Here is a 16460-nt window from a genome sequence, read left to right on the forward strand (position 1 = left end):
AGAGTGGAGAAGAGTGGAGAAGAGAAGAGAAGAGTGGAGAAGAGTGGAGAAGAGAAGAGTGGAGAAGAGTAGAGAAGAGTAGAGAAGAGAAAAGTGGAGAAGAGTGGAGAAGAGAAGAGTGGAGAAGAGTGGAGAAGAGTGGAGAGGAGAAGAGAAGAGAAGAGTAGAGAAGAGTGGAGAAGAGTAGAGTGGAGAAGAGTAGAGAAGAGTGGAGAAGAGTAGAGAAGAGTAGAGAAGAGTAGAGTGGAGAAGAGTAGAGAAGAGTAGAGAAGAGTAGAGAAGAGTGGAGAAGAGTGGAGAAGAGAAGAGTGGAGAAGAGTAGAGAAGAGAAGAGTAGAGAAGAGTGGAGAATAGTAGAGAAGAGTAGAGAAGAGTAGAGAAGAGTAGAGAATAGAAGAGTGGAGAAGAGTAGAGAAGAGTAGAGTGGAGAAGAGAAGAGTGGAGAAGAGTGGAGAAGAGTGGAGAAGAGAAGAGTAGAGAAGAGAAGAGTGGAGAAGAGTGGAGAAGCGTAGAGAAGAGTAGAGAAGAGTGGAGAAGAGAAGAGTGGAGAAGAGAAGAGTAGAGAAGAGAAGAGTGGAGAAGAGTAGAGAAGAGAAGAGTAGAGAAGAGTAGAGAAGAGTAGAGAAGAGTAGAGTGGAGAAGAGAAGAGTGGAGAAGAGAAGAGAAGAGTGGAGAAGAGTGGAGAAGAGAAGAGTGGAGAAGAGTAGAGAAGAGTAGAGAAGAGAAAAGTGGAGAAGAGTGGAGAAGAGAAGAGTGGAGAAGAGTGGAGAAGAGTGGAGAGGAGAAGAGAAGAGAAGAGTGGAGAAGAGTGGAGAAGAGTGGAGAAGAGTGGAGAAGAGTAGAGAATAGAAGAGTGGAGAAGAGTAGAGAAGAGTAGAGTGGAGAAGAGAAGAGTAGAGAAGAGTGGAGAAGAGAAGAGTGGAGTGGAATAGAGTAGATTGTCTGTTCTATGACGACCTCTGACCTGTGAGTCCGTTGCCGTGGGGATGGGCTGTGACATGGGCGTACTCTCCCATCTCTTCTGACTCAACTCCTCTGTCAGCCTCCTGTAGAACTACCCACAGACACCATGATGGCTCAGTCAGTACAGAAAAACAAACACGATGCCATTTTGGCTCTAAATCAGCATGTATCAGACTACAGTTTCACTCACTCACTGCTCATTCAATGGTATTTCCCTTCAGTACATTTACATTTCAGTCATTTAGCAGATGCGCTTATTCAGAGCGACTTGCAGGTGCAATTAGGGTTAAGTCCCTTGCTCAAGGGAACGGGCAGATTTTTTCACCTTGTCAGCTCGGGGATTGGAACCACCGACCTTTCCGTTACAGTCTGTTCATGCGCTTACCAACTGAGCCACACAGGACCAACGGTATTACTCTCATCACAGTATCACTAGCTAGTATCCAACGGTATTACTCTCATCACAGTATCACTAGCTAGTATCCAACGGTATTACTCTCATCACAGTATCACTAGCTAGTATCCAACGGTATTACTCTCATCACAGTATCACTAGCCAGTATCCAACGGTATTACTCTCATCACAGTATCACTAGCTAGTATCCAACGGTATTACTCTCATCACAGTATCACTAGCCAGTATCCAACGGTATTACTCTCATCACAGTATCACTAGCTAGTATCCAACGGTATTACTCTCATCACAGTATCACTAGCTAGTATCCAACGGTATTACTCTCATCACAGTATCACTAGCTAGTATCCAACGGTATTACTCTCATCACAGTATCACTAGCCAGTATCCAACGGTATTACTCTCATCACAGTATCACTAGCTAGTATCCAACAGTATTACTCATCACATATTTACAGTATCACTAGCCAGTATCCAACGGTATTACTCTCATCACAGTATCACTAGCTAGTATCCAACGGTATTACTCTCATCACAGTATCACTAGCTAGTATCCAACGGTATTACTCTCATCACAGTATCACTAGCTAGTATCCAACGGTATTACTCTCATCACAGTATCACTAGCTAGTATCCAACGGTATTACTCATCACATATTTACAGTATCACTAGCTAGTATCCAACGGTATTACTCTCATCACAGTATCACTAGCCAGTATCCAACGGTATTACTCTCATCACAGTATCACTAGCCAGTATCCAACGGTATTACTCTCATCACAGTATCACTAACTAGTATCCAACGGTATTACTCATCACATATTTACAGTATCACTAGCTAGTATCCAACGGTATTACTCTCATCACAGTATCACTAGCCAGTATCCAACGGTATTTCTCTCAGTGTCACTAGCCAGTATCCAACGGTATTACTCTCAGTGTCACTAGCCAGTATCCAACGGTATTACTCTCATCACAGTATCACTAGCTAGTATCCAACGGTATTACTCATCACATATTTACAGTATCACTAGCTAGTATCCAACGGTATTACTCTCATCACAGTATCACTAGCCAGTATCCAACGGTATTACTCTCATCACAGTATCACTAGCCAGTATCCAACGGTATTACTCTCATCACAGTATCACTAGCTAGTATCCAACGGTATTACTCATCACATATTTACAGTATCACTAGCTAGTATCCAACGGTATTACTCTCATCACAGTATCACTAGCTAGTATCCAACGGTATTACTCTCATCACAGTATCACTAGCCAGTATCCAACGGTATTACTCTCATCACAGTATCACTAGCTAGTATCCAACGGTATTACTCATCACATATTTACAGTATCACTAGCCAGTATCCAACGGTATTACTCTCATCACAGTATCACTAGCTAGTATCCAACGGTATTACTCTCATCACAGTATCACTAGCTAGTATCCAACGGTATTACTCTCATCACAGTATCACTAGCTAGTATCCAACGGTATTACTCTCATCACAGTATCACTAGCTAGTATCCAACGGTATTACTCATCACATATTTACAGTATCACTAGCTAGTATCCAACGGTATTACTCATCACATATTTACAGTATCACTAGCTAGTATCCAACGGTATTACTCTCATCACAGTATCACTAGCTAGTATCCAACGGTATTACTCATCACATATTTACAGTATCACTAGCTAGTATCCAACGGTATTACTCTCATCACAGTATCACTAGCCAGTATCCAACGGTATTACTCTCATCACAGTATCACTAGCCAGTATCCAACGGTATTACTCTCATCACAGTATCACTAGCTAGTATCCAACGGTATTACTCTCAGTATCACTAGCCAGTATCCAACGGTATTACTCTCAGTATCACTAGCCAGTATCCAACGGTATTTCTCACAGTGTCACTAGCCAGTATCCAACGGTATTACTCTCATCACAGTGTCACTAGCCAGTATCCAACGGTATTTCTCACAGTGTCACTAGCCAGTATCCAACGGTATTACTCTCATCACAGTGTCACTAGCCAGTATCCAACGGTATTACTCTCATCACAGTGTCACTAGCCAGTATCCAACGGTATTTCTCACAGTGTCACTAGCCAGTATCCAACGGTATTTCTCACAGTGTCACTAGCCAGTATCCAACGGTATTACTCATCACATATTTACAGTATCACTAGCTAGTATCCAACGGTATTACTCTCATCACAGTGTCACTAGCCAGTATCCAACGGTATTACTCTCATCACAGTGTCACTAGCCAGTATCCAACGGTATTTCTCACAGTGTCACTAGCCAGTATCCAACGGTATTACTCTCATCACAGTGTCACTAGCCAGTATCCAACGGTATTTCTCTCAGTGTCACTAGCTAGTATCCAACGGTATTTCTCTCAGTGTCACTAGCCAGTATCCAACGGTATTACTCTCAGTGTCACTAGCCAGTATCCAACGGTATTACTCTCAGTGTCACTAGCCAGTATCCAACGGTATTTCTCACAGTGTCACTAGCCAGTATCCAACGGTATTACTCATCACATATTTACAGTATCACTAGCTAGTATCCAACGGTATTACTCTCATCACAGTATCACTAGCCAGTATCCAACGGTATTACTCTCAGTGTCACTAGCCAGTATCCAACGGTATTACTCTCAGTGTCACTAGCCAGTATCCAACGGTATTACTCTCAGTGTCACTAGCCAGTATCCAACGGTATTTCTCACAGTGTCACTAGCCAGTATCCAACGGTATTACTCATCACATATTTACAGTATCACTAGCTAGTATCCAACGGTATTACTCTCATCACAGTGTCACTAGCCAGTATCCAACGGTATTTCTCACAGTGTCACTAGCCAGTATCCAACGGTATTACTCTCATCACAGTGTCACTAGCCAGTATCCAACGGTATTTCTCACAGTGTCACTAGCCAGTATCCAACGGTATTTCTCACAGTGTCACTAGCCAGTATCCAACGGTATTACTCATCACATATTTACAGTATCACTAGCTAGTATCCAACGGTATTACTCTCATCACAGTGTCACTAGCCAGTATCCAACGGTATTACTCTCATCACAGTGTCACTAGCCAGTATCCAACGGTATTTCTCACAGTGTCACTAGCCAGTATCCAACGGTATTACTCTCATCACAGTGTCACTAGCCAGTATCCAACGGTATTTCTCTCAGTGTCACTAGCTAGTATCCAACGGTATTTCTCTCAGTGTCACTAGCCAGTATCCAACGGTATTACTCTCAGTGTCACTAGCCAGTATCCAACGGTATTACTCTCAGTGTCACTAGCCAGTATCCAACGGTATTTCTCACAGTGTCACTAGCCAGTATCCAACGGTATTACTCATCACATATTTACAGTATCACTAGCTAGTATCCAACGGTATTACTCTCATCACAGTATCACTAGCCAGTATCCAACGGTATTACTCTCAGTGTCACTAGCCAGTATCCAACGGTATTACTCTCAGTGTCACTAGCCAGTATCCAACGGTATTACTCTCAGTGTCACTAGCCAGTATCCAACGGTATTTCTCACAGTGTCACTAGCCAGTATCCAACGGTATTACTCTCATCACAGTGTCACTAGCCAGTATCCAACGGTATTTCTCACAGTGTCACTAGCCAGTATCCAACGGTATTTCTCACAGTGTCACTAGCCAGTATCCAACGGTATTACTCATCACATATTTACAGTATCACTAGCTAGTATCCAACGGTATTACTCTCATCACAGTGTCACTAGCCAGTATCCAACGGTATTACTCTCATCACAGTGTCACTAGCCAGTATCCAACGGTATTTCTCACAGTGTCACTAGCCAGTATCCAACGGTATTACTCTCATCACAGTGTCACTAGCCAGTATCCAACGGTATTTCTCTCAGTGTCACTAGCTAGTATCCAACGGTATTTCTCTCAGTGTCACTAGCCAGTATCCAACGGTATTACTCTCAGTGTCACTAGCCAGTATCCAACGGTATTACTCTCAGTGTCACTAGCCAGTATCCAACGGTATTTCTCACAGTGTCACTAGCCAGTATCCAACGGTATTACTCATCACATATTTACAGTATCACTAGCTAGTATCCAACGGTATTACTCTCATCACAGTATCACTAGCCAGTATCCAACGGTATTACTCTCAGCGTCACTAGCCAGTATCCAACGGTATTACTCTCAGTGTCACTAGCCAGTATCCAACGGTATTACTCTCAGTGTCACTAGCCAGTATCCAACGGTATTTCTCTCAGTGTCACTAGCCAGTATCCAACGGTATTACTCTCAGTGTCACTAGCCAGTATCCAACGGTATTACTCTCAGTGTCACTAGCCAGTATCCAACGGTATTACTCTCAGTGTCACTAGCCAGTATCCAACGGTATTACTCACAGTATCACTAGCCAGTATCCAACGGTATTACTCACAGTATCACTAGCTAGTATCCAACGGTATTTCTCACAGTATCACTAGCTAGTATCCAACGGTATTACTCACAGTATCACTAGCTAGTATCCAACGGTATTTCTCACAGTATCACTAGCTAGTATCCAACGGTATTTCTCACAGTATCACTAGCTAGTATCCAACGGTATTTCTCTCAGTGTCACTAGCCAGTATCCAACGGTATTACTCACAGTATCACTAGCTAGTATCCAACGGTATTACTCTCAGTGTCACTAGCCAGTATCCAACGGTATTACTCTCAGTGTCACTAGCCAGTATCCAACGGTATTACTCACAGTATCACTAGCTAGTATCCAACGGTATTACTCTCAGTGTCACTAGCCAGTATCCAACGGTATTACTCTCAGTGTCACTAGCCAGTATCCAACGGTATTACTCACAGTATCACTAGCTAGTATCCAACGGTATTTCTCTCAGTGTCACTAGCTAGTATCCAACGGTATTACTCACAGTATCACTAGCTAGTATCCAACGGTATTTCTCACAGTATCACTAGCTAGTATCCAACGGTATTACTCACAGTATCACTAGCTAGTATCCAACGGTATTACTCACAGTATCACTAGCTAGTATCCAACGGTATTACTCACAGTATCACTAGCTAGTATCCAACGGTATTACTCACAGTATCACTAGCTAGTATCCAACGGTATTTCTCACAGTATCACTAGCTAGTATCCAACGGTATTACTCACAGTATCACTAGCTAGTATCCAACGGTATTACTCTCAGTGTCACTAGCTAGTATCCAACGGTATTTCTCTCAGTGTCACTAGCCAGTATCCAACGGTATTACTCTCATCACAGTATCACTAGCCAGTATCCAACGGTATTTCTCTCAGTGTCACTAGCTACTATGTGTTGTGTACTGTAATTCAGCCTTTACTTGCCAAATACAGCCATTAATAACACTAAACTACTATGGACTACCAAGTACGACGACTGCACTATCTGTAAGCCGCTCTGGATAAGAGCATCTGCTAAATGATGTATATGTAAATGTAAATACGGCCTACATATAATAATAACAGTAATAATAAATGACTGCTACTGTCGACCCACCTCTATCTGTCCATGCTCTTTGAAGGACAATTTGATGTAGGAGAACTTGCTCTGCTGGTAGGGTCCTGGCTCCTTATTGGCCGGGGCAGAGTGCAGGTGGATCACAATCTTGGCACTGCAGGGTCAGATACAGCGAGAGAGAGGGGATGTTCTGTCATATATCAATGATGAAAGCACAGTCAACTAATATAAGAATAATAATAATAGCCATTTAGCAGACACTTTTATCCAAAGTGACTTACAGTAGTCCCGCGTATATACATTTTACATATGAGTGGTCCTGGGAATCGAACCCAATATCCGTGCTCTACCAACTGAGCTAAAGATGACCACTTTCATTATAAATCATATTCCCTCATTATAAATCATATTCACGTATTATAAACTGAACAAAAATATAAAACGCAACGTTAAGTGTTGGTCCTATGTCTCATGAGTTGAAGTAAAAGATCCCAGAAATGTTCCATACGCACAAAAAGCGTATTTCTCTAAAATGTTGTGCACAAATTAGTTTACATCCCTGTTAGTGAGCATTTTTCTTTTGCCAAGATAATCCATCCACCTGACAGGTGTGGCATATCAAGAAGCTGATTAAACAGCATGATCATTACACAGGTGCACCTTGTGCTGGGGACAAAAAAAGGCCATTCTAAAATGTGCAGTTTTGTCACACAACACAATGCCACAGATGTCTCAAGTTGAGGGAGCATGCAATTGGCATGCTGACTGCAGGAATGTCCACCAGAGCTGTTGCCAGAGAATTGAATGTTCATTTCTCTACCATAAGCTGCCTCCAACATCGTTTTAGAGAATTCTACCTCCAACATCGTTTTAGAGAATTTGGCAGTACGTCCAACCGGCCTCACAACCGCAAACCACGTGTAACCACACCAGCCCAGGACCTCCACATCCGGCTTCTTCGCCTGCGGGATCATCTGAGACCAGCCACCCGGACAGCTGATGAAACTGAGGAGTATTTCTGTCTGTAATAAAGCCCTTTTGTGGGGAAACACTCATTCTGATTGGCTGGGCCCGGCTCCCCAGTGGGTGGGCCTATGCCCTCCCAGGCCCACCCATGGCTGCACCGCTACCCAGTCATGTGAAATCCATAGATTAGGGCCTAATGAATTTTTCAATTGACTGATTTCCCTATATGAACTGTACATTTGTTTATATTTTTGTTCAGTATAAATTATATTCACGCATTCTAAATCATATTCAGTCATAAGTCACATTTCACAACACTTCTGAACAACAAATCCTGAATGTCTGCAATATGTATATGCTACAAAGTGGTGGGTATTGTTTCAATAGGCTACATGGTTTAATTAGGAGTCACCTCTTTCCGATACCCGCAGCTTGTTCCTCAAAGTAGATGATCTGAGAAAGGGGTATGGCTATGCAGCATTCCTACACACACACACACACACACACACACACACACACACACACACACACACACACACACACACACACACACGTGTGTGTTAAGAGAGTAAATAATATAGGCCATCTTATTAGGAACATGGAAAAGGTCAAGAAAAGCATCAAAGATCACACTGGCTAATATAGCTGTGGTGGGTGTCACCCATAGATTGTATATATAAAGTGTCACTGTACATTATTCTTCAGGTCCCTCCATATTAACTGGTGAGTACTCAGCAGAGCAATTCCAACATCCAACTTGGCCTTGTGGAAAAACAGAGCGAGAGAGGGACAACAAATTGTCAGATATGGGGCAGGCAGAAATGTGTATTTAGTCTGACAGCACTGTTGTAAACATCAACAATAACCCGTAAACATGTTTGGCAAGGCAAAAACACGCCCATGCAACTAGTGAAGTTATTGTATTTCCGTTTAGCTAGTTAACTAGATTTATTCCACTATTTCCTAAAAACACATTTAGCTAGATGGCTAGCTAAGCATGTAACGTTACCAATTTAGGTAGCTAGCAGTCTTCCTTGCCTGGCAATATGAGCTAGTTAACGTCATACCTTGTCTTCTCCGTCATAAAGTTTGACACCTCGTTGTTGAATCACCAACGTTTCATTCATTTCCAGAAGACCATTTGACCATGTGAATCTGTCCATTTTACTTGCATCAACACAAAATATAAGTATAAATAAATATTTGCCAACTTCTCACAGATCCGACGACATTTTTGTGTCTACTTCCTCAAGGGTGTTCAAACATGTGCCTGTTTGTGCCCCGCCCAGCTGCCTGATCGAAAACATTAACAATACATCGATTATTTCACAGTTTCTGCCTACATAAAATGTGAGAATACAATGGTCGCATCATAATTTGTGTTAATATATAGTTCCACTTTGAACAAAAATATATGTTCTGAGAAAGTGATATTTTTACTCATGTTTTTGAATGGGGTCCTAGCAAAGGAAGTGTCGCAGCGGTGTTAGCGGCTTAGTTTATTGTGGCTGTTTGTACAGTTCAAAATATGTCGATAAACTAATGTACATACGATAGACATTGTCAAACGCTTCGGTTGGATTAATTAATTGATGTCTTCATTTTCCTCGCAGCGGTGTTAGCGGCTTTATCATAAACTGCAGAGTTAAGCTAACGTTAGCCAAGCTGTCAAGTAGCCAGTCTACACAGCTTTGCAGCACTTTCTTGCTAGCAATAGATTTGAACGAGGACAACAAAGAAAACGTTGCAAATAATGTGCTATTTGTGAATATACTTTGTCTTAAAGCCGCATTATGAAGTGTATAGCTCTATTTTAATAGTTAGCTACCGGTAGTTTGTCCGTTTTGAGATTATGTCAGTTATATTGATTGTACTGTAACGTTAGCTAACTCACGTCCACTGACTCAAGCGAGCCAGCCAGGTTGCTATTTATCAAGGAGTAAGAACACTGAAGAGGGGAGAATCCGAGATCGTGTTATCCAATCAAACATGGATAAGAAATCATTCGACATCGTCTTAGACGAAATCAGGAAGGTAAGTTGGGTTCAGTTAACCAAAGTGGCTAAATTACTTTTCCACGTAAACGACTTTTTCAGCTGAACGAGAATATGGGTTTACAGGACTCAGGAGACTGAAAATGGCGATTCTCCTTTAAGCCGATGAAGCAGCCATTCACCAGCTTTTCAAGCTTGATAATGTTAAAATACTTTCGGTACTTACCAAATAATGTTTCGCTGACCAACTATCGTCTTTACTGCCGTTACGACCGGTATGTACTTCCAAAAAAGATTTAAAATAAAAAATAAAAGCCTTAAGGATTGTTTTTGACCAAGTGCTCATGAGCCAAATCCACCTCTTCTGCACCTCCTGCAATATTAGTCATGGAATTAAAATACACTAAATAAAGCCTATCCTATCTAGAACTATACAATCACTGTAAAACGTACCCTATATTGTCTACTTACATGAAATATTATTGTATTCCAAGAAGCGCGTGTGAAAACAGATTGGTATGACGTTCATACTGTTGTAGGTGATCAAATCAACCCTGCTGCTGGATCAGCCAACCTGTGCTTAATTAGTGATTTTATTTGAGGTACAGAAAAGGATTTGGCCATGCACGCTTGGTAAAAACAATACTTAAATTCTTTCCAGGCATTTTTTCCGGTTATATGCATCTTTTTATTTAGACCTTTTTGGTACATAGTGACGATAGAAATGTGTCAAAATACTTTTATCATTAAGCTTGAAAAGCTGGTGAATGGCAAGTTGACTGGCTTGAAGGAGAATCGCCATATTCATCGCCTCCTATAAGCCCAGATTCTGGTTCACTTGTCAGCTAGCTGGCTATGGAGAGCAGAGCAGACAGTATCCACACGACTGACTATGTACACTAGGAGTCATTTCCAACTGTTTTTATTGGTCTTCTTCTCTCTCTGCAGTGCGTGCTAACAGATCAGCGGATCAAGGCGATAGAGCAGGTGCACGGGTACTTCTCCAGCGAGCAGGTACAGTAGCTAGCAAACAGAAGTTTGATGATTGACAGCCAGTCACAGAGAAGGTTGATGTTACGTTCTCCCCTCGGGTGTAGCTCGTCTGAGGAGGAGACGTAAATACCCGTGCCTACGCACACAATGTAAACTAGATGGATGGGGAAGAAATGTGGGGTGTAACTAACTAAAATAACCAGACACAACAAGCAGAACTCAATGTTAGCCCTCTGTGGTCGTTTAGTAATGTACTGAACAAAATAATATACAGCACCCATAAAGAAACAGTAATAAAACAAAGACCAATCAAACAAACCAGGGAAGGTAGGAAGGAGATGATTGGAGATGATTGGAGATGATTGTGGACTACAGGGAAAAAAAGAGGACTGAGCACGCCCCCATTCTCATCGACGGGGCTGTAGTGGAACAGGTTGAGAGCTTCAAGTTCCTTGGTGTCCACATCACCAACGAACTATCATGGTCCAAACACACCAAGACAGTCGTGAAGAGGGCACGACAAAGCATATTCCCTCTCAGGAGACTGAAAAGATTTGGCATGGGTCCTCAGATCCTCAAAAAATTCTACAGCTGCACCATCGAGAGCATCCTGACTGGTTGCATCACCGCCTGGTATGGCAACTGCTTGGCCTCCGACCGCAAGGCACTACAGAGGGTAGTGCGTACGGCCCAGTACATCACTGGGGCCAAGCTTCCTGCCATCCAGGACCTCTATACCAGGCGGTGACAGAGGAAGGCCCTCAAAATTGTCAAAGACTCCAGCCACCCTAGTCATAGACTGTTCTCCCTGCTACCGCACGGCAAGCGGTACCGGAGTGCCAAGTCTAGGTCCAAAAGACTTCTCAACAGCTTCTACCCCCAAGCCATAAGACTCCTGAACAGCTAATCATGGCTACCCGGACTATTTGCACTGCCCCCCCACCCCATCCTTTTTACGCTGCTGCTACTCTGTTAATTATTTATGCATAGTCACTTTAACTCTACCCACATGTACATATTACTTCAACTACCTCAACTAGCCGGTGCCCCCGAAAATTGACTCTGCACCGGTACCCCCCTGTATATATAGCCTCCCTACTGTTATTTTATTTTACTTCTGCTCTTTTTTTCTCAACACTTTTTTAGTTGTTGTTTTATTTTTACTTTTTTTGTTAAAAATAAATGCACTGTTGGTTAAGGGCTGTAAGTAAGCATTTCACTGTAATGTCTGCACCTGTTGTATTCGGCGCATGTGACCAATACATTTTGATTTGATTTGAGGTAAGAGAAGGGAATATTTGGGAACGGGGTCCAAGTAATGAAAATAAACAAAAGGTCCCTCATCTTCTACACACCTAATCCTTCCTAACACACTCTAAGCCCTAACCCACTTTCCTACCTGTTACCACAAATACAGGGGTGACACCCGTCCGGCTAACCTAGTGTGTAAAACAGTGGGTTATCTACGTGTGAATGTACATCCATGGGCAGAACTACCTTTCCCTTCTCCAGGACCCAGGTAGGGTGGAATACATCAGGTGGACAGGCTGGAACACAAACAAAGATACATCAAAACAACCAATAACCAAATCCTCAGCCAAACAAAAAGTGCCCCCTCTCTCTGTTAAGCTCACACGGCAAACAGTTTATATACTCTAGTCAATCAGTCACTTAACCACAGCTGCCAGGACTCCGGACCGAAGCCACGCCCCACCATCGTCAGCCGCAACTCAGCACACCTGTAATGACCAGAACACACAAACAGAGCAACCACTCTGAACCACACACACACACTACAAAGGAAGATTGGGAGAAAGAAAAACATGTCACACGTAACAGTTGATGATTGACAGCCAGTCACAGAGAAGGTTGATGAATGACAGCCGGTCACAGAGAAGGTTAATGAATGACAGCCAGTCACAGAGAAGGTTAATGAATGACAGCCAGTCACAGAGAAGGTTGATGAATGACTGCAGTCACAGAGAAGGTTGATGAATGCCGGTCACAGAGAAGGTTAATGAATGACAGCCGGTCACAGAGAAGTTTATGAATGACAGCCGGTCACAGAGAAGGTTAATGAATGACAGCCAGTCACAGAGAAGGTTGATAAATGACAGCCAGTCACAGTAAAGGTTGATGAATGGTCCTCTGTAGCTCAATTGGTAGAGCATGGTGCTTGTAACGCCAGGGTAGTGGGTTCGATCCCCGGGACCACCCATACGTAAAAATGTATGCGCACATGACTGTAAGTTGCTTTGGATAAAAGCGTCTGCTAAATGGCATATTTTATGAATGACTCCCGAGTGGCGCAGCGGTCTAAGGCACTGCATCTCAGTGCTTGAGGCGTCACTACAGACCCCCTGGTTCTATTCCAGACTGTATCACAACCGGCCGTGATTGGGAGTCCCATACGGTGGCGCACAATTGGCCCAGCGTCGTCCGGGTTTGGCCGTCATTGTAAATAAGAAGAACTTACCTAGTTAAATAAAGGTTAAATAAAAAATAAATGACAGCCGGTCACAGAGAAGGTTGATGAAGGACAGCCAGTCACAGAGAAGGTTGATGAAGGACAGCCAGTCACAGAGAAGGTTAATGAAGGACAGCCAGTCACAGAGAAGGTTGATGAAGGACAGCCAGTCACAGAGAAGGTTAATGAATGACAGCCGGTCACAGAGAAGGTTGATCAAGGACAGCCAGTCACAGAGAAGGTAAATGAATGACAGCCGGTCACAGAGAAGGTTGATCAAGGACAGCCATTCTGAAAGAAGGTTGATGAAGGACAACCGGTCACAGAGACATGCTAACCCTCCCCTTCTCCCTCCAGGTAATTGACATGCTAACCCCTCCCCTTCTCCCTCCAGGTAATGGACATGCTAACCCTCCCCTTCTCCCTCCAGGTAATTGACATGCTAACCCCTCCCCTTCTCCCTCCAGGTAATTTACATGCTAACCCCTCCCCTTCTCCCTCCAGGTAATGGACATGCTAACCCTCCCCTTCTCCCTCCAGGTAATTGACATGCTAACCCCTCCCCTTCTCCCTCCAGGTAATTGACATGCTAACCCCTCCCCTTCTCCCTCCAGGTAATTGACATGCTAACCCCTCCCCTTCTCCCTCCAGGTAATTGACATGCTAACCCCTTCTCCCTCCAGGTAATTGACATGCTAACCCTCCCCTTCTCCCTCCAGGTAATTGACATGCTAACCCCTCCCCTTCTCCCTCCAGGTAATTGACATGCTAACCCCTCCCCTTCTCCCTCCAGGTAATTGACATGCTAACCCCTTCTCCCTCCAGGTAATGGACATGCTAACCCCTTCTCCCTCCAGGTAATTGACTTGCTAACCCCTCCCCTTCTCCCTCCAGGTAATTGACTTGCTAACCCTCCCCTTCTTCCTCCAGGTAATGGACATGCTGAAGTACTTCTCCTGGGCAGAGCCTCAGATCAAAGCTGTCAAAGCTCTTCAACATGTGAGTGACAACAACAACATTTCTCTAAATTAATTAGCCAACTCTGATAATGTTTTGTTTATGACTGTGTAAACGTAAATATACAGTGCCTTCGGAAAGTATTCAGACCCCTTGACTTTTTGCACATTTTGTTATGTTAGTCTTATTCTAAAATTGATTAAATAAAACATTTTCCTCCTCAATCTACACACAATACCACATAATTACAAAGCGAAAACAGGTTTTTAGAAAATTATGCAAATTTATTAAATATATCCAAACTGAAATACCTTATTTACATAAGAATTCAGACCCTTTGCTATGCAACTCGAAATTGAGCTCCAGTACATCCTGTTTCTATTGATCATCCTTGAGATGTTTCTACAACTAGATTGGAGTCCACCTGTGGTAAATTCAATTGATTGAACATGATTTGGAAAGGCACACACCTGTCTATATAAGGTCCCACAGTTGACAGTGCATGTCAGAGCAAAAACCAAGCCATGAGGTCGAAGGAATTGTCCGTAGAGCTCCGAGACAGGATTGTGTCGAGGCACAGATCTGGGGAAGAGTACCAAAAAATGTCTGCAGCATTGAAGTTCCCCAAGAACACAGTGGCCTCCATCATTTTTAAATGGAAGTTTGGAAACACCAAGACTCTTCCTAGAGCTGGCCGCCCGACCAAACTGAGCAATCGGGGGAGAAGGGCCTTGGTCAGGGAGGTGACCATGAGCCCGATGGTCACTCTGACAGAGCTCTAGAGTTCCTCTGTGGAGATTGGATAACCTTCCAGAAGGACAACCATCTCTGCAGCAATCCACCAATCAGGCCTTTATGGTAGAGTGGCCAGACGGAAGCCACTCCTCAGTAAAAGGCACATGACAGTCTGCTTGGATTTAGCCAAAAGGCACCTAAAGGACTCTCAGACCATGAGAAACAAGATTCTCTGGTCTGATGGAAACAAGATTGAACTCTTTGGCCTGAATGCCAAGCGTAATCTCTGGAGGAAACCTGGCACCATCCCTACGGTGAAGCATGGTGGTGGCAGCGTCATGCTGTGGGGATGTTTTTCAGCGGCAGGGACTGGGAGACTAGTCAGGATCAAGGGAAAGATGAACGGAGCAAAGTACAGAGAGATCCTTGATGAAAAACTGCTCCAGAGCGCTCAGGACCTCAGACTGGGGCGAAGGTTCACCTTCCAACAGGACAACGACCTTAAGCACACAGCCAAGACAACGCAGGTGTGGCTTTGGGACAAGTCTCTGAATGTCCTTGAGTGGCCCAGCCAGAGCCCGGACTTGAACCCGATCTAACATCTCTGGAGAGACCTCAAAATAGCTGTGCAGCGACGCTCCCCATCCAACCTGACAGAGCTTGAGAGGATCTGCAGAGAAGAATGGGATTAACTCCCCTAATTCAGGTGTGCCAAGCTTGTAGCGTCATACCCAAGAAGACTCGTGGTTGTAATCGTTTCCAAAGGTGCTTCTACAAAGTACTGAGTAAAGGGTCTGAATACTTACGTAAATGTGATTTTTCAGTTGTATATTTTTCATAAAAAAATAATAATAATAGCAAACATTTGTATCATTTGGATTTGGATAGAATTTTGATTAACCACATGACAATGATTTTGAGATATGAAGACGTAATTAGAAATTAAATGAAACTGTTTCACGAAAATGTGCATATGAAAACCGTAACTGGCAGATCGGTAGAAATGGTAAGATAAATTGGCATTCTGCGAAAGCCGGCAGGAGCTGGAGGAGAATAGTTGGGTCAGGTAAAATGTTATTATCTAAATCTCTGGCACCCTCTTGAGGCATTTGTCTTATTTCATCAAATCGTAAGCTTAAAGCATCAGACAAGCTCAATGCATATAGTTGATTTTATTAAAACACATAGGGTGTGTCTATATGGAAAAATACACATTAAAAAAATTTCACCAATCGATTGGTCGAAAGAACAGTCAACTTTAGGTTGACCAAGATTTGTTTTTAGTCGGGGGGCAGCCCTAAAAAATACATTTCCTAGAAGTTTCTTAGAAATCGATCTTCAGTCGTTGGATATTATTTTGCTGTATTTAGAGTAGGGTAGGGCACGATTCTAAACCTTTATCATGGCCAGGTCGCAGTTGTAAATGAGAACTTTTTCTCAA

The 16460-nt window shown here is 43.1% G+C and overlaps 2 protein-coding genes across 2 annotated transcripts in view; one reads left to right on the forward strand and one right to left on the reverse strand.

The window, feature by feature from the left end:
• The window catches only part of LOC311123597 (vacuolar protein-sorting-associated protein 36), a 33956-nt gene extending 24840 nt beyond the window's left edge, over positions 1 to 9116 (reverse strand). The window contains exons 1-5 of the mRNA XM_084197834.1: positions 8941 to 9116; positions 8567 to 8635; positions 8286 to 8356; positions 6947 to 7061; positions 965 to 1054 (exon numbers count right to left, since the gene is read on the reverse strand). Coding sequence (XP_084053960.1) covers positions 965 to 1054; positions 6947 to 7061; positions 8286 to 8356; positions 8567 to 8635; positions 8941 to 9036 — 441 coding nt within the window. The 5' untranslated portion in view covers positions 9037 to 9116. The remainder of the gene's footprint in view (positions 1 to 964; positions 1055 to 6946; positions 7062 to 8285; positions 8357 to 8566; positions 8636 to 8940) is intronic.
• Positions 9117 to 9518: 402 nt separating this feature from the next.
• The window catches only part of LOC311123605 (proline and serine-rich protein 1-like), a 39380-nt gene continuing 32438 nt past the window's right edge, over positions 9519 to 16460 (forward strand). The window contains exons 1-3 of the mRNA XM_084197838.1: positions 9519 to 9907; positions 10816 to 10881; positions 14258 to 14326. Of these exons, the coding sequence (XP_084053964.1) occupies positions 9863 to 9907; positions 10816 to 10881; positions 14258 to 14326 (180 nt within the window). The 5' untranslated portion in view covers positions 9519 to 9862. The remainder of the gene's footprint in view (positions 9908 to 10815; positions 10882 to 14257; positions 14327 to 16460) is intronic.

Source organism: Coregonus lavaretus, assembly GCF_964263955.1.
Source record: "Coregonus lavaretus genome assembly, contig: HAP1_SCAFFOLD_400, whole genome shotgun sequence".
Classification (NCBI taxonomy): Eukaryota; Metazoa; Chordata; class Actinopteri; order Salmoniformes; family Salmonidae; genus Coregonus; species Coregonus lavaretus.